This window comes from Tachysurus vachellii, chromosome 20 (genome assembly GCF_030014155.1).
Source record: "Tachysurus vachellii isolate PV-2020 chromosome 20, HZAU_Pvac_v1, whole genome shotgun sequence".
NCBI lineage: Eukaryota > Metazoa > Chordata > Actinopteri > Siluriformes > Bagridae > Tachysurus > Tachysurus vachellii.
In genome coordinates this window covers 20,078,478-20,100,759 of record NC_083479.1, presented here as the reverse complement: position 1 = coordinate 20,100,759, position 22,282 = coordinate 20,078,478, and the positions used below count along the sequence as shown (strand labels likewise).

Genomic DNA, 22,282 nt, shown 5'->3' with positions numbered 1-22,282 from the left:
TATATATAAATAGACGCACAAACACGCAAAGCATTGCACCATTTATTAAGGATGGTGCGCGCACACACACACACACACACACACACACACACACACATTCTAAGCACTGTACCATTCATTAGGATATGCTGTACATAAAGTACACACACATAAACACACACACACAAACACACACACACACACACACACACTAAGCACTGTACCATTCATTAGGATGCTGTACATAAAGTACACAAGTACACACACACACACACACACACATACATACACACATCACACACTAAGCACTGTACCATTCGTTAGGATATGCTGTACATAAAGTACACACACACACAGACACCTACACAATAAGCACTGTACCATTCCTTATTATGTGTTGTACATACAGTACACACACACATACACACACAATAAGCAGTGAACCATTCATTAGGATGTGTTCTACATACGTATTATATGCAGCAAACTGAAGCTATGTTACAACTAAATCTCTCTTTCTCTCTCTCTCTCTCTCTCTCTCTCTCTCTCTCTCTTGCTCTCTCTCTCTCTCGCCCTCTCTCTCGCTCTCTCTCTTTTCAGTTTAGATCAAAATTCCATCCTTGAGGGGACATTTGGTTCCACTGTTATGACACCTACAGACACACACACACACACACACACACACACACACACACACACACACAGAGAGAGAGACACACACACACAGACACCTACTAATAATGATTCATTTTAATGCATTTTTCATCACAGAGAAATATCCAATGTGACCTTGATAATAAAATCATTGTACACAGCTGTAACAACATCTGGTTTGGTTTAATCAGCTGGAGCTCTTCTGCAACCTCACTGTTATTTACTGATAAAGAGAAATGAGAAAAAAATAACTAGACTAGAAAAATACTCTATAATGTATTGTAGCCCAACGGTTATATAAATGTACAGTACAGTCAAGACTATTTACATTACTCAGTGACAAAGGGAAAAAAACATCATACAAAAATATCATTATCAAAACAGATCGTGAGTAACACACACGTGGACCTTCCTTCATGCGATAGGCTCCTGTTCCTGTTTCCAAGCTGATTCATTTATAATGCTTATAAATTCCTAAAACAGCAGATCTTGACGTTGCTACTTACTTTTCCTGTCTTCACTCGCGTTAAAGTGTCTATAAGCGACCTTGACCTCGAAGCATGAACTCGTCTGTCCTGATGATGCTGAAAACCGTCTTCAAAACGGTTTCCGTGGTAACTGACCGTTACAAAGCACTGACACCGGAGACTCCTTCAACAGCCGATAAATAAAACAAACTTTACATATAGACAACGAGGTACTTTTCCGCTGAGCATCGAAGCTCGTGGATGCCTTGTTACCATAGAAACGATATTAGACCTGTCGGAACGGAGAGCCGGTGTAAAACGGATCTCGGCACGATGTCTTCTGATTTCGTGCTTTAGTTTTAAACACGAATAAGAAATAGAAAATAAAAAAATAACGGATGGATGGAAATGTGACGCTTCATTAGCGCTCCCGATTTAGCGTAAACGTCGCTCACAGTCGTTCTGAAGCGAGCGGATCGTCGACTTAATTATCCAGAAAAGAAACAGAATCAAAAACATGCTGCTGCTGTAGGTAAAGCTGATGATGAAGCCTGATTTACTCGTCGTTTCTCATTTCACGAGTCTCTGTGGATGATTAAAGACAGGATTACAGTCTGCGGTTTAATCACAATTTCATCTTCAGCGTAGATACTAGAATGTCATTTTTTTTTTGAGACGTTTTCTTGTTTTGTTTCTCGGTTCATTTATTTTGTAAGCTCTGAACTGAGTAAGAGGAAAACTCCAATAAGTACTGAATAATCTGTGGATATTTTGATGTATCTGTATTCTTGAGGTTTTTTTTCCTGATAATGTGTCTGGCGCTGAAGCAGGAAATCTGTAACGCTTGTGCGGTTTAAGCTAGCGTCGTTCCGCTCGGGTATAAATGCTATTTTTTTATTATTACTATTTTTCCCCCCTCGTCGTTCTTTTGAAGATTGTCTCACATCCATTCTCATCCATTCAGTCTGATTTCCATGGCTTAAAAACAAGCAACAAAAAAGTTGATTTTAGCGCCGCTGAGAAATCTGTGAATTAATTGCAGCATGTTTACGTTTAAACAAACCGCAAATCCGTCAGATTTAGGGACGTTGCTGAAGTTTAATTTCTCTGGTGGTTGGATAAAGGAAGTCGATTGTCCTATAGACACCTGAGTGAAAAGCTAATCGCTAGCTTTAGCCCTGGTTACTAGATACAGATCAGTCTAGACCAGGGGTCGGCAACCTTAAACCCTCTCAGAGCCATTTGGACCCGTTTCCCACAGAAAACAAAAGCACAGGGAGCCACAAAACCCTTTTGACATCTAAAATGAAGATAACAGTTTTTTACCTTTTTATATATCGTTTTTTACCTTTATGGAAAGTATAGAAAAAACTGTAGTGTGTTACATTTATGAAATCAATGAACTGTTACCGAGTAAACGAAATTTTATTTCTGCAAGCAAACAAAAATCTTTTGAACAGTTTGAACTAACCTTAACAAAAACAGACGCCGGGTTGAAGGTTACGTTCAAATAAAATGTTCAATGTCTAATTGAGGGGGCACGGTGGCTTAGTGGTTAGCACGTTCGCCTCACACCTCCAGGGTTGGGGGTTCGATTCCCGCCTCCACCTTGTGTGTGTGGAGTTTGCATGTTCTCCCCGTGCCTCGGGGGTTTCCTCCGGGTACTCCGGTTTCCTCCCCCGGTCCAAAGACATGCATGGTAGGTTGACTGGCATCTCTGGAAATAAATTGTCCGTAGTGTGTGATTGTGTGAGTGAATGAGAGTGTGTGTGTGTGTGCCCTGTGATGGTTGGCACTCCGTCCAGGGTGTATCCTGCCTTGATGCCTGATGACGCCTGAGATAGGCACAGGCTCCCCGTGACCCGAGGTAGTTCTGATAAGCGGTAGAAAATAAATGAATGAATGAATGAATGAATGAATGTCTAATTGAGTCCTCTTCGTATCTGGCTGCAGCAAACCAAAAATGCGTCTGCTTCTGTGTCGGATTTCACAATTGCATTTTTTAAAAAACTAACTAACTAAAATAAAATAAATTTTAATTAAATATTTATTTACCAAATCTACAGGGAGCCGCAGCAGAAGGATGAAAGAGCCACTTGCGGCTCCGGAGCCGCGGGTTGTCGACCCCTGGTTTAGAGACTTTTCCATGATGGTGTGAAATTGTTCTAAACTTTATTTATTTATACGTTTGTTTTTTTTTTCTTTCTTTATCTTCGTCAGGACAAAATATTGCTAACCGAACGACTGGGATAGAAAAAGATATCTATTCTTTTGACTTTGTCTTCAGGCTTTTCTTCAATCGTAATTTTCTATTCTGAGAAACATCATGTCAGGTTGGGTTTTTTCCCTCTCTCTTTATTTTACTTTATTTTCCGACATGACAGAAGCTTTCAAATAAGATTTCCGAGTGTGAAATCCTACAATGTGTAATTATACTTAATCCTCTCTTAAACGAAACCTTGTAAGTCTGTTTCAGCGACTCGCTCCGACTCGACAGCGATTCCCTGCTGTGTTTTTCTCACTTTCAGCTTTCTGAGCTCGGTTCAGACAGACACAAGGTTAGGGTTAGCGATATATTGTCTAATTGAAATTTTCCACCTTCTGTATGTTGTATGGCTTTGTTTCTTTCCAGTCATCTTTTCGAAGCGTAAATAAAATGTTTAAAAAATATCGCCGTTGTCGTGGCTCCTTTAAGGACCATTTCAAATTGAGATATTGAGGATACCACAAGAGACATTTTGTGCTTTGCTGTCGACGCGGATCTATACGCCGAGACCATGTCCACAGAGTTTAAAGGAGTGTGTGTGTGTGTGTGTGTGTTTCCTTGGAAACTAAGCTGACATTTAAAGCGCTGTTCCACATCCTGTGTCTTTATAAAAGAATTATGTCTGCCAAACTCTGTACTTCCACTAACTTTTTTTTTTCCTTTTTTAAATTGCTATTCTTACTTCTTACAGGGTTCATCACACACTAGGCCTCATTTATCAATCTCTCTTTTCCCTCTAGTTAAAATACTGGAACTAAAAACTTGGACTACCGTAATTTCCGGACTATTGAGCGCACCTGAATATAAGCCTCACCCACTGAATTTTAAAAAAATTATTATTTTGAACATAAATAAGCCGCACATGTCTATAAGCCGGAGGTGCCTACAGGTACAGAAGGAGCAGGAAGTCAATAACTCAATAACTCGAGTCAATAACTCCTGATCTAAACGCTGTTACTACACAAAACACGGTTGTAGCTGCGTCTCTACATTACTACGATAGAAAAGAGGTGTTATTTGTGTAGTGACAGCGTTTAGCTCAGGAGTTATTGACTCAGGAAACTCCAATCTGTGAATATGTGACCAACTTCCTGCTCCTTCAGTTCTCTCCAGCGCTGGAAAGCTGATCCTATATTAACACGTCCTACTTCTTACCTTATCGTAAGTCTTTCTTCTCTTTCTTTCTTTGTTTTTATCCTCCATGTCAATGTTAAAACCGCTTTCTGCTAACGTCACACATGTGCACTGAACACTCTCTCCGCCCATATTGACAAGACACGCCCCTTTCTGTTCATTGGCTACAGGTCAGTTTTGTTTTTTTTAGCGTGTCATCCCGACTCAGTTTTCTGAATCATTTCTCAAACATCGGAGACCCCGCCTTTGACCCGTTCGGCAATTTCATCGGTCTAATGAAAGCTTCATGCCGCCAAAAAACTGAGCACGTCACAGAATGTGTTTTTTGGAAGAAAAAAATCGAAAGCGGGAAAAATCCATATATTAGCCGCGTCATTGTTTAAGCCGCAAGGTTCAAAGCGTGTGAAAAAAGTTGCGGCTTATAGTCCGGAAAATACGGTATATATTTTCCCAAGATCGGATCACCGCCGATATTCTTCGTACTTAGAAGGACACCCGTCAATCGTCTGTAAATTACGGAATGTTTTCAAAGGACACGCCCACAAAACTCCATACGAGGCAAAGACGAGTTGACGACTAAACTGTTCAGAGAAGAGAAGAAGAGAAGATCCAATGATGTCCAATTAAACCCAATAATGCAGCTCAGCCACTGCAGTGCTTCAGCCACCACAGACTTTTTAATTTTTTTAAGCCCCATTTATTTTCTATTATTCTTATTAAATTCCTAGTCTTCATTTATGACATTTGTTATCAAGTCAAACACAAAAAAAAGTTAAATGTTTAGAAATGGAAATCATTTGAACCTGACAGCGTGATCCTGTTAGCTGGTCGTGTTACGTAAACTTCATGACTTGTAATCCTTTACACATAAAGTCGTTAGTATATGGTTTGATAAATGAGGCTTAACATGAAAAAAGCTTAATATATTCAAACATATTTAGTAAACAGTTAAAGCTTGTCTTTTCTTGTTGTTTCACTGTAATCCTTCATGAAAGTTTTTTTTCTTGTTGTTTAAAATAAAAAAGTGAACTTCCATCAAGCCATTTTCACATGATATAATGGATTATGCCTTCGGTGGACCAATCACAGTTCACATCCTCTCATGTTCTTCTCAAAGGCAACGATTGTAAAAAGAAATCCTTCTCTTTAGAACTTTTCCTCACAACTGGTCAGGCCTTTAATCCCAGTGCTGTGTCTCTCGAGCGCAGATCGATATCGATGTCCACGCGCCGCTAACCACCATGGAGAAAGTTTACTTCAAACCACGTCCATCTGAAATACTCCAAAATACAGAATCTGACCATCTGGACTAAAGACCGTCCTCCATTTAGACCTGTTCTTTTCTTGGCATAAACTTTTTTTTTTTTATCATTGGCAGACACAGGAAGTGTGAATCACAGTGCTGAAAGATCACAGCAGCTTATTTCCAGCAGGTTCTTGAGTCACTTTCGTGCTCGGTTTAATCTCAGACGAGTGATGAAACGAGGGATTCATTTCCTTCATCCTTTTGAGTCTGGCGAGTGCAACCAATCAGAGACGCTCTCCTCAATTCCACACTGAAATTATCCCCGATCCAAATGTCACTGAGATGTCACGAACACTGGACTGGAATGGTCTAGGAATATATCAGACTGCCTTCGTTTGCATATTTCCTGCTAACGGGTATTAAAGCGAACTTTTTTCCTGCGGTACAGGATGTGGATACTCTGAACGCTGAAAGCTAAAAAAAAAAGAAAAAAAAAAAGCAAAGTTTTGCATCTTGGTTCTGTTTTGCTTTGTTGGCGTCTCGTCGAGTCTCTTGCGTTTCGAAGGTGTGTGACGATAAGATCTTTTCTCGCTGCTCCACCATGTTTGGATCCTGCAGTGGATTCTGTTTTACACAGAAAGAACAGAGTGTGTTAGATAACGCTATCAAATATGCATAGGGGTTAGCTCGGGGTAATATTCAATATTGAAGTATTCAAATATTAAATAGAGCTATTCCCTCAGAGAATGTAATAAACGTAGTTATTGTTCGCTTAATCACGTGTCCGATACGAAAAGGAAGACGAGTCTCACGTGTTTTTACTTATTGTCTTCGTAGGCAAACGCACCCACGTCGTGACCCTACGTTCACACTAGCAAGCGACTCTAGCGAGACTCTTACATCACTCGTTGTTTTTCGCTCGCTTGTTTGTGCGCTGCCGTATTTTTTTCTGATGAAAGACTGAAACTATACAGTCCACGGCTTGATTTCCGTATTACGTGCACTGGTTCATCCTGGCTTCATTTTCCGCTTCGATTAGCCACGCAGGCTAGCGGTCCTACCTGTATGTGCTAACGAGAATCACAAGGTCCTTCCATGCTTTATTTTCCTATATAATGTAGGATAAAAGGAAATACTATTTGTAAGGTTTTTTCACTCAGTAAATTAGAAACCACAGGCTTTGGACAATATAGTGGTGGAGGATTCATGCCTGTACATGCACGGCTTCGGTGGCCAATCTTCACTGATTTCACATTTCATAAGTAACAGCAGAGTGTGAAAATTGAATTAGCAGTGCATTAGCATAGCTGTCTAAAAATATAACAATCTGAATCCCAGGTCCACCAAGCTGCCTCTGCTGGGCTCCTGACTAAGGCCCTTAACTACGGTGGCAGAGAAGTGCAAAAAAATTAACAAATCCGAAAACACATTAACAAATTTCGGATTTGTTAATTTGTTTTCGGATTTGTTAATGTGTTTTCGGGTTTGTTAATTTGTTTTTGGATTTGTTAATTTGTTTTTGGATTTGTTAATGTGTTTTCGGGTTTGTTAATTTGTTTTTGGATTTGTTAATTTGTTTTTGGATTTGTTAATGTGTTTTCGGATTTGTTAATGTGTTTTCGGATTTGTTAATTTGTTTTCGGATTTGTTCATTTGTTTTCGGATTTGTTAATGTGTTTTCGGATTTGTTAATGTGTTTTCGGATTTGTTAATTTGTTTTCGGATTTGTTAATGTATTTTTCAGATTTGTTAATGTGTTTTCGGATTTGTTCATTTGTTTTCGGGTTTGTTAATGTGTTTTCAGATTTGTTAATTTGTTTTCGGATTTGTTAATTTGTTTTCGGATTTGTTCATTTGTTTTCGGATTTGTTAATTTGTTTTCGGATTTGTTAATGTGTTTTCGGATTTGTTAATGTGTTTTCGGATTTTTTCATTTGTTTTCGGATTTGTTAATGTGTTTTCGGATTTGTTAATGTGTTTTCGGATTTGTTAATTTGTTTTCGGGTTTGTTAATGTGTTTTCGGATTTGTTAATTTGTTTTCGGATTTGTTAATGTGTTTTCGGGTTTGTTCATTTGTTTCTGGATTTTTTAATGTGTTTTCGGATTTGTTAATTTGTTTTCGGGTTTGTTAATGTGTTTTCGGATTTGTTCATTTGTTTTCGGATTTGTTAATGTGTTTTCGGGTTTGTTCATTTGTTTTTGGATTTTTTAATGTGTTTTCGGATTTGTTCATTTGTTTTTGGATTTGTTCATTTGTTTTGCACTTCTCGACCACCGTATTTAACCCTCAGATGCTCAGTTGTATAACAATGAGATAAAAATATAAGTCTCTCTGGATCAGGGTGTCTGCTAAATCAGGTAAGTGTAAAAGTAAATGCTATTGCTATTTGCTGGTGCATCTGTGACCAGGACAGCGTGTCTTTTTGGTGTATGGAGTACCAGGCTATCCAGGATAATGTTGGTACATCACCACAAAAAACGAACCACAGCCAACAGGAACAACTATCGAAACAAGTCGGCACACAATGTCCGGCAGCTCGACTCACTGTAGATTTAAATGCCTGTTTCCACCAAAACTGTTCTTCAATGTTCATGGTCAGGCTGCTATAGCCAAACCTTTGGTCACTCATTGTTAATGCTAAACAACGGCAGTGGAAATCTTGGGCTGTGGAGATGAAACTGAACTGTGAAGGTGAAACTGTTCTCCGATAAGACACCGAAGCTAACCACCCAGACTGTTTCACGCCCAGAGTGAAGCATAGGTGTGAATCAGTGATGGTTTAGGCTACAACATCATGGAATTGCTTAAAGCACTACTTGTTCTAGACGGGGGATGTCGTAGCTTAGTGTTTAAGATGTTGGGCTACCAATCAGAAGGTTGTGAGTTGGATTCCTACGTCCACCAAGCTGCCACTGTTGGGCCCCTGAGCAAGGCCCTTAATCCTCAATTGCTCAGTTGTATAAAAAATGAGATAAAATGTAAGTCACTCTGGATAAGGGCGTCTGCTAAATGCTGTAAATGTAAATGTAAATGATTGCATCACTGCCAAGGACCATCATATGCACCCAGTGGTTCAAACGTTCTACCCTGAAGGTGAAGTCATGAATCACACACAGCGAGACTAATAAAGAGGTTTGATAAACTTGAATGTGAAATCTCCCATGACCTCCACCCGACCAGGGCTTTTATGGAGGAAAGACACAGGAAATGGTTTCCTCCAACAGCATCACTTAGTGACCTGGCCGCTCTTCTACTCTCAACTAGCTTTTCATAGAACTGAGAAAATCATACTTCACTAATCATCGTGTTCTCACACTTGATTCGCAGCATGCACGAACTTTGACATTGAATGATAGCCTGTTTTTTTAATCTTTTGATATTGTGAACATAGTGTATAATGTCCTTACACGTAAGACTCAGAATCGCACAGCCTCAGCAGTGGGGTCAGGGTCGGGGTAGCACATAGAGCCGTGTTGAATTTCTTGCTCCAGGAGAGACTCTTCACAACTTGGGGGCAAAATGCTAAGCGGGCGATACAGACCTGCAAACATGTAAAAAAGCTCTTAATTAAGCTTCTCAAATCTGATTGGTTACATGGTGTTCAGAGAGTAACTGTTTATTATTATTGCGCTAGTAATAACTAATGTATTATCGTTTCTATAGTAACAGCTATAAGACACGTCAAATATTATAAATAGATTTCAAAACGTGTGTAAGGGTTGATATAGTTGAGTTTTCTGTTAGGAAATTATTGTTAAGAATCACAGAATGAGGCGACAGATCTAAATCAGTAAATTTACATTTTCCGGAATCTTCAGGACGGAGAATTTTGTGGGCGTAACGTGGTATAAGATGAATAAAACTCTAGGCTGTGCTGTTATAAGAAATCAGGGTGGGAACATGAACTCTCTGGACAAATATTTCCAAACACAAAGTATTTGTAACTGTAAGATTATTTAGGAGAAGTGACTGAACAGATTTCCCGAACCTCTCTTTTCCTGCTTTAAAGCCAGCCTGCTGTCGTTCACTGCGCTCCTCTGTCTTCCCTTGCTCAGGATCTCCCCCTGCAGGCAGGTTGCACTGATTGACGTTTTCAGGTCAGTAGAGTTCACAGAAATGTAGTGCGAGTCCCACTCGTAGTTCTCGTCAACAGAATCTCTCCTGTAGCTAGTTATATTGAGGAAAGGAGATACAATTTTTAAGACACTGTTTTTTTATTTTTGTTTATTTTAGCATCACACCTTGAAGCTAAAAATGCTTATGTCCTACATCAGAATATCTCTGCAAAGATCAAGAATTGATCCAGAGTAACAAAACCCCAGCATCACCAGGACATCACCAGTTTGAATTCAACAGTTCCAGGAGTTCAACTTCTTTAGAAATATTAAGGCTCTGATTAAACACTTTAATGACCAGTCAAATGGGCTAATAACTATACAATATGAAATACACCACTTTTGATAATGGTGAGCTCTGTTTTGTACTACTTTAGCAACATTTGCAAATCCCCTTCACACATATGCTTCACACAGCCATAGATATCCTTGAAAACCCACTTTGAGTGATGAAATCTAAATGTAAAAGAAAAGGGGGTTCTCCAGGACCGGCATCGGGATGGGGAGCCTGTGTTAACACCACTGGGTACAGACAGAACCAGGAGAGGGACTTGGCTAAAGCTGTGTAATGTGAACATCGGTTACGGTTTAAAAATAAAACAATTACTCTCTCCCTCACTCATCTTCTACCGCTTATCCGAACTACCTCAGGTCACGGGGAGCCTGTGCCTATCTCAGGCGTCATCGGGCATCAAGGCAGGATACACCCTGGACGGAGTGCCAACCCATCACAGGGCACACACACACTCTCATTCACTCACGCACTCACACACTACGGACAATTTTCCAGAGATGCCAATCAACCTACCATGCATGTCTTTGGACCGGGGGAGGAAACCGGAGTACCCGGAGGAAACCCCCGAGGCACGGGGAGAACATGCAAACTCCACACACACAAGGCGGAGGCGGGAATCGAACCCCCAACCCTGGAGGTGTGAGGCGAACGTGCTAACCACTAAGCCACCGTGCCCCCAATGAAACAATTAAATATTGTCAAATATTTTAAATTTTTTCAGAAGGGTTCCATCAAACCATAATAGGACCCATTACATGCTGTGTTTCCTTTATTTAACACAATTGATTCAATTAGCCTATTCAGTGCACCCCCCACCCCCTCCTCTATATCTCTAGACATAATAAATTATTAAAATTGAGATTGAACCAGATATTTCTCACCATTCCTGTAGTGAGCGCTGGCCAGCCTCCTCTCTATTGCTTTCCTCTGGGATCTCTAGAGAGCTGTTAAGAGGTGGGCTAAAAGACAAAGACTGCCTGCTGCTCGGCTGATCCAGACTTCCTCTGCCACTGCTATGGCTGGCATAGCTCCGGCAACTTCCCTCGGGTTCTGGAGAGTAGCAATGCATTAGAGGCCAGCTGGAATCCTCTGAAGGCAAGGAAGGCGGACTGTGGTGCTGACAGTCTTGATCAACGGTAGAGGCAGTATTAGAGGCCTGCTGATGATGGGAGTCTTGTAGCTGATTTTCTGAAAGTGTACATGGCTGAGCTTCTTGGCTCTGCATTGTCCGGTTCTCTTCTCCACTCGGCAAAGGAGACAGGTAGGAATTTTGCCCCGTGTTTAGCGAGTCAATCCAAGCATCAGGGGGCAGGAATTGCTCACTGTACATTTTATCCTCCAAACTAGGGGCACTTTTGTGGTGATTTATGTCTTGAGAAGTCCCACAAAGACCATCCTGGAAAGCCGGGCTTTGTCGATGTTTTGAAGGAAGGGTTCTGCTAGACCCACTACTCATCCTCAGCAGGTCTCTTCTCAAGCCTTTTTGAATGGTTTTGTACCCTGATTGTCTTTCTGTCTCCATCTGCAGCTGACTTAAACTGGGTCTCTGAAAATCCATGGACTGCGGCGGAGCCCTCGTTAGGGGATTCTGAGCCTGTATCTCTGGCTCATCCACACACATCTCCACATAATCAGCTGCACAGCCAACCTTCTCTCTGCTTTTCTCTGCTTTTCCTCCTTGTTGTGTATTTCCCAAGTGACTCATTCGTGGGAAAATATGATGCTGACTGTGATTGTAAGCTAGAGGATACTTCAGGCTGCCCTGAACGCTATAATGAGATCTTTCCCATGTTGGGTCTGAAGGTTTATTATCAAAATTGACAGGGGCACCTTCAGTTATGGTTCGCCTTCGCCGCTGATCTTTTACACCTGATCTTTGGTGCTCCCCTCGCTCTAGACTTTTAGACCTCCTTTGGTTTGACATTTTGTTTAAATGAGAGTCCTTCAGTAACTCAAAGGTCTCTTTGTGGCAATTTTGTGTTTGCACAAGGTTACTGGGAGACATTATATATCCAGCCTCCCACGGAATACATGAGGAAGCTCGAACTCTTGGAGTAAGGGTGTTACTGGATAGACACTGCCCTCTGTTGGACAGATGTGTAACTTGTAACGATTTTGACGTGTCCAAATCTTTCCAGCCTCTTTCCTCAATTTCCCTCCTACTCTCCACTCGGAGTGATCCACCTCTCTTGACTTCCGCTTCTCTTGACTGAAAGTTATGATCCAGAGTGTACTTGCGCAACTCTCGCTCCAGCTTCTCTCTCTCTCGGGCCAGCGTAAGACAACGACTGAGGTTGCCTTGTTCTTTTTCATGCTCCATTTGCAGAACAATTGTGCTGGCTGTAGAACGAGTGCCGCCATACTTTAGCGTTGAACAGTTGTCTGATGGTGTGTAGAGAACCGAACCGCTGATTTCAGAAGCCAGACTTGATCTAGTTGAGATCTCCTTTCCCAAAGACACAGAGTAGCAGCCATATCTAGGCAACGTTTGCGATCTACCAGAAGAAATGTCCAATCCACAAGAAGGCATGTCCACGGAAAGGACGAAAGGAGGATGCTTTCTGTCACTCCTGTAAGAGCGCATTGATTGCGATTTGCGTAGTGTTGCATCACCGGGTCGCCCAGATGAGCGTGAAAAAGCTTGCATTGACATCTCATGTATGGATGGAGCAAGATCTAACGTGCTAAGTTCTTCATATCCCTCAAGCATGAATCGGCCATCTGGCCCACGGTGAATGAGGTCCACGGTGGAGGAACGGCGTAGGTGGCTCTCGTGTTCTGAGCCGTGGGAAGGGGGTTGAGTCCGTGGGAGCTGGTGATGTTTTTGGTCAGGATAATCATTTCGGTTGGATTTTTCCAAGGAGGAGTGGTCTGAGGAAGAGGAGGAACTGGAGAGTGGGCGAAGGGGGAGGAGCTTCTGTTTTAATACACTGTCAGGACTGTCAGGGGCTGAGCTAGCTCTGAGATGGATACAAGATGTGAAGAATGAGTGATTAAAACAAGATATGATCTTGTTTTGGTAAGATTTTTTTTAGATAAGTCCACCAGTAGCATCAAGTTGCTTAGCATAGTTTACTACTCTATGACATTTACAGACCAACCCCAAAGACAAATAGTTCAAGGAAGGGGACAGAAACCATGAAATGGAATCATGTTGCTTCCATCATCTTCCACATTAACAAACCAGCATACTAATAAACGTCTTCCACCCATTTAGGGAGTGTAACAGAAGGCAAACGTCTGAAACATCTACACAACGTTACTGGAAGGTCCGTATTTCTACCTGTCTTCAAACATAATGTCATTTTTAAGAGACTGATGAATATACTTACTTCCTAGAAGCAGCAGGGGCGTGATCTGAAATAAGCAAAGGAACAAGACAATTTCGATGAACGAATTGGTGAAAAGAAAACCGATGGATTTTGTTCTAAACAGAGTGACGTTTACAGAGCTGAGAAGGACCCTATAAGCCGTTCATGTTTTTTAGTGGAGAAAAGCGAAGCATAGTTTCTTTACCTCGCATCATCTTCCTGTGTTGCCGGTTTCTTTTACGGCCGATCAAACACACCGTGACCAAGAGTACCAGAAGTAAAAGGCACAGGACACCCATCCCAATCATGACTCCAGTCCATAGTGGCCGAGGCTCCATCTCTGGGAAGCGTGAACTAGGATTATCCATGACTGCAAAATAAAAATATGGGTGTTTTAAAATTTCCAGCTCGCTGCTCAAACAGAACAATGGATGATTTACAAGAAAATGCAATCATCTAACAAGCAGAGCAGTGAGAAGGAAAGCGGAGTGAGGCGTAGGCACTGACCGAGAGTGGAGATGTTGAACGAGTGACTGGGCATGCTCAGCTGCTCTCCATGACGAGACAGGAGTCTTAACTCATAGTTGGAGTTCTGCAAAATGTCAGAAAGGCAAAGGCAATGAATGAAAATATCACAGACTGAAAATGGTGCAGTTTGAGGTCAGTATTATCTTTTCATTCATTCATTCATCTTCTACCGCTTATCCGAACTACCTCGGGTCACGGGGAGCCTGTGCCTATCTCAGGCGTCATCGGGCATCAAGGCAGGATACACCCTGGACGGAGTGCCAACCCATCACAGGGCACACACACACACACTCTCATTCACTCACGCAATCACACACTACGGACAATTTTCCAGAGATGCCAATCAACCTACCATGCATGTCTTTGGACCGGGGGAGGAAACCGGAGTACCCGGAGGAAACACACACAAGGTGGAGGCGGGAATCGAACCCCCAACCCTGGAGGTGTGAGGCGAACGTGCTAACCACTAAGCCACCGTGGCCCCCTAGTATTATCTTATTCAATAAAATGTAAATTATCTCTAATGAGCTGTATGGAGTTGATGGTGAGACCATGGCATCTTCACCACTTGTTTGAGGATTTATGTTTGGAGGTTATGTTTGGCTGATGGAGGAGAGTTCGTGTATGTTGTGAGTAGGGTTGCAAAGGGGCGGAAAGTTTCCGGGATTTGGAAACTTTACGGGAATTTATGGAAATTTACAGGAATTTATGGGAATTATTTGGAAATATAGGGAAATTTATATAAACTATATCATATACAAACATAAATAAACATTTTGTTTGGTCATAAGCAGACGCGCATGCAAGGTAATGCAAATTTTAAAAATGACATCTTGACTGATTTAATTGTAAGTAGAACTTTAACTGATTCTTTCACTGAGTAACACAAAAGCATAATAAACATTATTATGCTTGTAATAAACATAATAAACTTAATTGTAATCAACATTATTTTATAGAGGAATTTTTTTTTATTATTTTTTTTGTTTCAGGGGAGTGAGTGTGTGTGTGTGTGTGGGGGGGGGGGTCATCAAATTATCTGCATGTGGTAACACTCCTAATTTACTGCTTATTAAGAGTTAGTAAGGTAGTTATTAAGTTTAGGTATTGGGTACCATTAAGAATGTAGAATAAGGTCATGCAGAATAAGGCATTAATATGAGCTTAATAAGTACTAATAAATAGCCAATATATAGTCTATTAATATTCATGCTAATAAGCAACTACTTAAATGACCCTAAAATAAAGTGTTACTGTGCATGTTATGGAAGAATGCAAGTACCTGCAGGGGGTTTGGCCTCGATGGCCTTCCAGTAAGCAGTGTGCTGTGTGCAAGTGACCGAGGAACGCAGGGTACAAAATCAACTTAAATTGCATTAAATCTTATTGTTTTAAACAAAATTATGCTGCAAGATTTTCTTTAACTACATTTAAGTTCCTTGTTATAGGCAACTATGCATTTTTTTTAAATTCCCAGTTTATTTCCATATATTCCCGTTAATTCCCATGGAAAGTTTCCAGCCTTGAAAATTCCCGGAATTTTGCAACCCTAGTTGTGAGTTATGTGATTTTCTATAGATGGTAAACGAAGGTGAGGCTTTTTAATGCTACCTCAGAAGAGTCAGTAATATCAAATCTCAGTAATATCACTATGTGTCCTAAAGACGACCCTGAAGCTCTAAATGTGCTGACGGCTGAGATAATGTCCTGAATAAAGTGATACTGTCCTGATATAATCCTCCATATAATATGCTTTGGATAATATTTAACCGGTTTGCTAAGTACTAGGTGTTTAGGTTTGACATGGTGTATCTCCATTGCTATTTTCTGCTGTGTGAATCGATCCAAGAGTCTGAAAATATGTCAACATGCAGAATCAAATCTCAGCCTCAAAGCATTTCATTGGGACTTCGAGTGTCTATAAGAATCGTTCAACCTCAAAAAACCCTTACAATGTAAAATAAACAAAAGGATACTTTTTTATTGCCCACGCAGCAAACCCCCCCCCCCCCCCAAAAAAAAAAAAAAAAACAACAACAACAACAACAACAACAAACAAACACACAGACATACATAAACACACACAAATACACACATTTTCTTTTACAGGCTAATTTCTGAGATGATTTTAATATGGGGGTGGAGTCAGACTAATTGCTTTGCTAATCACTAAAAAAAAAAAAAAAATACCTTTCGCAATCCCTGAACAAGCATTTCGCTCTTATTCGCATTGATGTTCTCATCCAAAGTCGACCACTCCCCATCCTCGAGACGTGACTGGAGGACAAAACTGTCGATAGGTAGCTGCTGAGGCGAAGGCACCGCCCAACGTAGATAAACACCCTCAGAGCTCTGGTTAAAGTATAGCAGCGTGGGCGGTTCCAGCTTGGGCGATGTGGGAAGTGCGTCTGGATAGAAAGCAAAAAAAGGGAAGAAGTCAAAGAAAGCAAAAAAAAGAAGGATCAGGATCTTGAAATGATTAATAGAAGTATTAAAGACTGGTCCTGACCCATGGTTCGTGCAGTAGTGATGTTACTAAATGGGCCGCTGCCCAGCTTGTTGTGAGCCATCACGCTGAACTGGTACTCGGTGGAGGGAAGAAGATCACTGACCAGCACGCTGGTGCTGGAGGACGGACCAGGAGCCGAGTGCCAGTCCTGCTGCTCCTCATCTTCACACACACACTTTAACCTGAAAAAAAGAATGTGAATCAAGATCTCAGTATTCAGATGTCAGACATCTCAGATTTCAGCTCTAACGACAAGTGCATGTGTACTATTCTGTAATCTGGCAACCCTGAAGGTGCAATCAGCTCGACCAATCAGAGTCCGGAATTCAACAATATTAAGAATAGTACCAGTACTTTTGTATTTATTATGTTATTGGTATGGAGGAAGCTTGAATGTCCACACACACACACACACACACACACACACGGAAGTGATAATGATCTTCTATACACTAACCAGACTGTGAAAGTTTGTGTAAATCCTCCATCAAATCCAGGCACCCAGGACACATTGGCTTGGTGTTCTCCGACTTCAGAGAAAACGGAGGACACAGCATGAGGACTTGTACCTGACACACACACACACACACACACACACACACACACACACACACACACACACACAGGCACACAGAAAGAGAACAAGATACAGCATAAATCTCCAGAGAATTTCCATTTTGCCTCTGTGTGTTTGTGTATGTGTGTGTGTGAGTGTGTGTGTCTAGTGTGTGTGTGTGTTGTGATGTTGATCCTCACCGAGCACTATGACAGTGGTGGAGGCTCTGACGGTGGAGACTCTGTTCGTCACACTGCACTCCCACTCACCAAAATGATCTTTACTCACAGACTGAAGGAGCAGAGAACCATTTTCTGATACAGAGTACAGAGGGAGAGAGACAGAGGGACTGAGCTGGGGAGAGAGAGAGAGAGAGTGAGAGAGAGAGTGAGGGAGAGGGGGAGAGAGAGAGAGAGTGAGAAAGTGAGAGGGATAGAGAGAGGGAAAGGGGGGGAGAAAGAGTGAGAAAGTGAGAGGGATAAAGAGAGAGAGAGAGAGAGAGAGAGAGAGAGAGAGAGAGAGAGGGAGAGAAAGAGTGAGTGAGAAAGTGAGAGGGAGAGAGAGAGTGAGGGAGAGTGAGAGAGAGGGAGAGAGAGAGAGTGAGAAAGTGAGAGGGAGAGAGAGAGTGAGGGAGAGGGGGAGAGAGAGAGAGAGTGAGAAAGTGAGAGGGAGAGAGAGAGCGAGAGGGAGGGAGGGAGAGAGAGAGAGAGAGAGAGAGAGAGAGAGAGAGAGGGAGAGGGGGAGAGAGAGAGTGAGAAAGTGAGAGGAAGAGAGAGAGCGAGAGGGAAAGAGAGAGCGAGAGGGAGAGAGAGAGAGAGAGAGAGAGGTAGCACGCGTGAGAGAGAGAGAGAGAGAAAGAGTGAGAGGGAGAGAGAGAGAGGGAGGGAGCACGCGAGAGAGAGAGAAAGAGAGAGTGAGAGAGGGAGAGAGAGAGAGAGAAAAGAGAGGTTTGTGGGAAAAAGGGTGAGAGAGGAAGAAAAGAAAGAAAAGAGATGTAGAGGAAGGGAGAGAAGTAAGTGACACAGAAAGAGTGAGAGAGTAGTAGACAGGGAAGAGATAGAGCGAGTAATGAAAAAACAAAGAGGATAATAAGTTAAAGCTTTAACTCAGACTATTACAAAGCCCTGAAACTGGAGACTCCTTCGTTTCCTACTACAAGCATTCCTTCTTTCCATCATTCTCCTTTCCTTCCTCTTTTCTTCCTTCCTTCATTCATTTATTCTTCCTTTCCTACATTACCTTTCTTTCTTTCTTTCTTTCTTTCTTCCCAATGCAAAGCATAAACACTTTATTGTTCCTTTCCTTCTTTCTTTCTTTCTTTCTTTCTTTCTTTCTTTCTTTCTTCCCAATGCCACGCATTGTATTCACGCATTGTAAACACCTCTGTATTTAAATTGTCAGAGAAACTTAACCTCTAACTGCTACTGTACAAAGCCCTGAAACTGGAGACTCCTTCGTTTCCTACTACAAACATTCCTTCTTTCCATCATTCTCCTTTCCTTCCTCTTTTCTTCCTTCCTTCATTCATTTATTCTTCCTTTCCTACATTACCTTTCTTTCTTTCTTTCTTTCTTTCTTTCTTTCTTTCTTTCTTCCCAATCCCACGCATAAACACCTCTTACAGAAATCCTCGGTCTTGCTGTTACTATAGAAATGGTGACGCTTTTGAACGAGTGTGTTCATACACTTTCTGACCAATCAGAATTGAGAATTCACCTTGGCCCATGTGACTGTAGGTGGAGGATCTCCGTGTGCCTGGCAGGGAACGATCAGCGTCCTTCCCGCCTCCGTACTGTACTCCTTCTGCGGAGCGAGTGCAATCGATGGAGGGTCCTGTAAGAGTGCAGCACATCACAGCCTTCTTTATCACTCCCTCTCACTCCCTCTCACTTCCTCTCACTTCCTCTATTAGTTTTATGAGAAGTGAATGAAACCTGTCATATTTTTAGACATATTGGATCTGAGAGTCTGACCTGCAGGATGACGGTGGTGTGCTCTGATTGGCCCATCGTACCATAACTGTTATACGGAGTGCAGGTGTACACGCCCACCGCGTCGTCGTTAGCCGTAGTGATAACGACGGAACCGTCTGAGGTCAGGATCCAGCCTGGGTACTGAATCGAGTGAGAGCAGGAACATATAATAGATGAATAGAGAAATGAAGTTATTAGACAGAGAGCAGGATTATGAAGATAGAGGACATGTGCGTGTGTTCTGGATGAGAAAAGGTTCAGACACTCACAGCATTCAGGTCCAGCGCTTTTCCATTTTTGGTCCAGTCCACTCGGAGCAGAGGGGGGTCCGAAAGCAGCGGGCAGGAGATCACACCTCTCATTCCTGTAGGCAGGAAGATCTGCTCGGGCATCTGGGTGACCTGCGCTGGGTCTGATGTGGACAGAAACCAAGGTCCATTAAAGCAAAGCAGATTTTGGAAGTAAAACCTGTCGATTCATTCATTCATTCATTTTCTACCGCTTATCCGAACTACCTCGGGTCACGGGGAGCCTGTGCACTACGGATAATTTTCCAGAGATGCCAATCAACCTACCATGCATGTCTTTGGACCGGGGGAGGAAACCGGAGTACCCGGAGGAAACCCCCGAGGCACGGGGAGAACATGCAAACTCCACACACACAAGGCGGAGGCGGGAATCGAACCCCCAACCCTGGAGGTGTGAGGCGAACATGCTAATCGCTAAGCCACCGTGCCCCCCTTATTTCAAGACATTTATTTTTAAAATATATAGAACATTTTTATATATATATATAAAAAAAAAAAATTAAACCTAAATTTAAGAACGCACAGATATAAATAAAAAATGTTCTGGTCATGTACACAACCATACAGTAACACATGTCCTAGACCCATGAATGACGTGTCAAATCGACCGGCTCATTGAGGAGAGGTGTGCTATCACTTTTCTAAGCGATCCGAGTAGCGGTACTTCCATCACCGGGTCTCAAAGTGGCCTTTTTTCATATAGACTCCAATTATAAACTTTGGAGGTTTATAACTCGGCAAGCTATCTACACCAAACTTTAGGGTGATACTCTGAACAAACTTTTAAATTGGTGTACCAACTGGCCTTTCGGTTGTGCCGCAGCCCCGCCCCCAAAATATGAAAAATCAAAAAACTTTTTACAACATGGACATGTGACATATCAAAACACTCAGAACAATGAGAGGAACTTCCTCACGTGTATTCTGATGATATCACATAATGTTACGTGATGTCACATGAAAATAAAAAATTAGCACAACATGGACATGTGACATATCAAAACACTCAGCACAATGAGAAAAACTTCCTCAAGAATATTCAGATGACGTCACACGCTCGTCTCGACTAGCCTCCGGGATTTGCCACATGCAAGCACCATTCACATTTTCTTCAGGAAATGTACGTTCTAGTTATTATTATTATTATTATTATTATTATTATCATTATTATTTATTATTATGAAAAACAATATATAAAATTATACAATCGTATATATGATATAAAACAAATGCAAAATTCATAATATATTAAATATATTATTCAATATCAAACACTTTAAGCTTATTAACGTAAATGTATTAATATTATTATTATTATTATTATTATTGTTATTATTATTATTAATAATAATAATAATAATAATAATAATAACAATAATAATACACACACACATATACATACGTCGCACTGTAAGTGTGGCTGAGGCAGTAGGCGGAGTCAGAAGGCCATTCGTAGGCATACACGTGTATTTCCCAGAATCCTTGGGGATTAATTTAGATATGAGTAGTGTTCCGTCTACCATCACCTTCACACGAGACTTCAGAGATCTAACAAAACACACGATAACAAACAAAATCATGATGAACAAGTCTAACTAAAAAGTCCGGCTGATGCAGATGCTGAAGCTGATGATTGTGTCTCAGCGTAACCATGGAGACGCACTCTATATGGTAGACGTTGTCTCCGTCTCTCATCCACACGTAGGTCATGTTGGGAGGATCGGCCTCAGCCTGGCACCGCAGCAAGGCATTGTGGGACATATTGAGGACGGTGTCCGTCGGGGGAATCAGGATAAACGGAGGACCTGTTAGAAGATGAAGAAAGAACATTTTAAGAACGATTGTAAGTGAAGAAGAGAGAAAAATGATCTGTGATTCCTGACTCCAACACAAGGTGGCGGTATCTGCTCATCTGACTTCACTGCCATTCCGGTTCCATGTGAATCAGGGAATCTTTCCAACAAACTTTCCAGTGTGATACAGCAAAGAAACAAGCACGCAATCTGATCTGGGAACAGCTAGCAACTTTTTTCAGGGGAAAGTAATTCAGTAAGTCACTACAACGTTTGGACAACAGATGACATCATCGATTGAGTTGCATAGTTACTGCATCGTCAATTGCAGGTCAAAAGGCATCATATGAAGAAGAAGGCAGTTTTTCTAAAGATACTTTAAACAGAATAGTTTATAAGAATAGAATATAACAGATTATAGCTTATTTCTTATAGACATTAAAAGGATGTTGTGATGGCACCATAATATTTACAACTAAGGGTTAGGGGCCTTGCTCAGGGGCCCAGCAGTGGCAGCTTGGTGGACCTGCGATCAAACTCACAAACTTCTGATCAGTAGTCCAACTCCTTAACCACTAAGATGCCACATACCACAACTGTGTTCAGTGATTGGTTGGTGGGGATAACGGTGATCAGTGATTGGTTGGTGGGAATAACGGTGATCAGTGATTGGTTGGTGGGAATAACGGTGATCAGTGATTGGTTGGTGGGAATAACGGTGATCAGTGATTGGTTGGTGGGAATAACGGTGATCAGTGATTGGTTGGTGGGAATAACGGTGATCAGTGATTGGTTGGTGGGAATAACGGTGATCGGTGATTGGTTGGTGGGAATAACGGTGATCAGTGATTGGTTGGTGGGAATAACGGTGATTAGTGATTGGATGTTTTGCAATAACAGTGATTGGTGATTGGACATCAGGAATAATGGCGATCAGTAATGGGATGTTGGGAATAACTGTATGGCAGTTGGACACCAGGAATCAGGGATTGGATGTTAGGATTAACAGACAGCAGTGATTGGATGTTGGGATTAATGATGATCAGCGATTGGTCACACAAGCACAAATCCAGCTCTATACCCTGGTGGTGAATAAAGTGAAGCTGCTCTCTCAACACGTGAGGCTGAGATCTCTATTAGTTCACA

The 22,282-nt window shown here is 41.6% G+C and overlaps 1 protein-coding gene across 1 annotated transcript in view; it reads right to left on the bottom strand.

Moving 5' to 3' along the window:
• Positions 1 to 714: 714 nt before the first annotated feature.
• The window catches only part of igsf9a (immunoglobulin superfamily, member 9a), a 45,273-nt gene continuing 23,705 nt past the window's right edge, over positions 715 to 22,282 (bottom strand). Inside the window, exons 7-22 of the mRNA XM_060895475.1 lie at positions 21,007 to 21,148; positions 20,746 to 20,891; positions 19,305 to 19,447; positions 19,036 to 19,176; positions 18,779 to 18,895; positions 17,263 to 17,416; positions 16,964 to 17,075; positions 16,507 to 16,688; positions 16,188 to 16,405; positions 13,977 to 14,061; positions 13,675 to 13,839; positions 13,491 to 13,515; positions 11,040 to 13,118; positions 9,737 to 9,915; positions 9,156 to 9,289; positions 715 to 6,370 (exon numbers count right to left, since the gene is read on the bottom strand). Of these exons, the coding sequence (XP_060751458.1) occupies positions 9,165 to 9,289; positions 9,737 to 9,915; positions 11,040 to 13,118; positions 13,491 to 13,515; positions 13,675 to 13,839; positions 13,977 to 14,061; positions 16,188 to 16,405; positions 16,507 to 16,688; positions 16,964 to 17,075; positions 17,263 to 17,416; positions 18,779 to 18,895; positions 19,036 to 19,176; positions 19,305 to 19,447; positions 20,746 to 20,891; positions 21,007 to 21,148 (4,013 nt within the window). The 3' untranslated portion in view covers positions 715 to 6,370; positions 9,156 to 9,164. The remainder of the gene's footprint in view (positions 6,371 to 9,155; positions 9,290 to 9,736; positions 9,916 to 11,039; positions 13,119 to 13,490; positions 13,516 to 13,674; positions 13,840 to 13,976; positions 14,062 to 16,187; positions 16,406 to 16,506; positions 16,689 to 16,963; positions 17,076 to 17,262; positions 17,417 to 18,778; positions 18,896 to 19,035; positions 19,177 to 19,304; positions 19,448 to 20,745; positions 20,892 to 21,006; positions 21,149 to 22,282) is intronic.